We start from the raw sequence: 738 nt of genomic DNA, 5'->3' as shown, positions 1-738 counted from the left end.
CGGTGAACCTCCGCCGCACATCGAGTGGCGATACGGCGCCATTCCCCTGCACTCCGACAGAAAGGTGCAGATCGACAATTCCGAGTACAACACCAAGTTCAGCATTCGTCCCGTGGTCCGAGACGACAGCGGCGATTACACGATCACGGCGACCAACTCGTCGGGAAGGGATTCTGTCACGGTGCAAGTCACGGTTACGGACAAACCCATGCCGCCCGAGGGCCCGCTTCAAGTTTCGGATGTGCACAAAGAAGGATGCAAATTGAAGTGGAAGAGGCCGAAGGACGATGGTGGTACACCGATCGAATATTATCAAGTGGAGAAAATGGATCCAGAAACTGGTTGCTGGGTACCTTGCGGTCGATCTACCGAGCCTAGTAAGTTTCCTCCCTTTTTTCCCCTAGATAAATAAATATGTATAATTATATAAATATAAATTATATAAATTTATATTTATATAAATTATAATATATAAATTTATATAATATTCGAAGAGTAAAAATATCTATTTCTTATTTATTTTTTTTTTTTTCGTTTTAGATCTGGAAGTGTCTGGATTGACACCGGGCAAAGAATATCTGTTCCGGGTTACGGCGGTGAATGCCGAAGGAGAATCGAAACCTCTAGAAGCGGAACAAGCTATCCTAGCCAAGAATCCGTATGGTGAGTGAATTGTACGAATCGCGTAATCACTCGTGGTGCGAAAATTAAAATTCCATTCGTTTCGAAAATTGTTTC

The 738-nt window shown here is 43.4% G+C and overlaps 1 protein-coding gene across 1 annotated transcript in view; it reads left to right on the top strand.

Annotated features, from left to right (window-relative positions):
• LOC102673865 (twitchin) overlaps nucleotides 1-738 on the top strand; it is a 74,242-nt gene that overhangs the window by 55,735 nt on the left and 17,769 nt on the right. The window contains 2 exon segments of the mRNA XM_031511717.1: nucleotides 1-377; nucleotides 541-663. The exon segment at nucleotides 1-377 is cut by the window's left edge and continues 5 nt beyond it. Of these exon segments, the coding sequence (XP_031367577.1) occupies nucleotides 1-377; nucleotides 541-663 (500 nt within the window).

The sequence above is a fragment of the Apis dorsata genome, unplaced genomic scaffold (assembly GCF_000469605.1).
Source record: "Apis dorsata unplaced genomic scaffold, Apis dorsata 1.3 scaffold_344, whole genome shotgun sequence".
Taxonomy (NCBI): domain Eukaryota; kingdom Metazoa; phylum Arthropoda; class Insecta; order Hymenoptera; family Apidae; genus Apis; species Apis dorsata.
The sequence above is the reverse complement of the archived record's forward strand: the minus strand, read 5'-3'. Positions and strand labels throughout refer to the sequence as shown.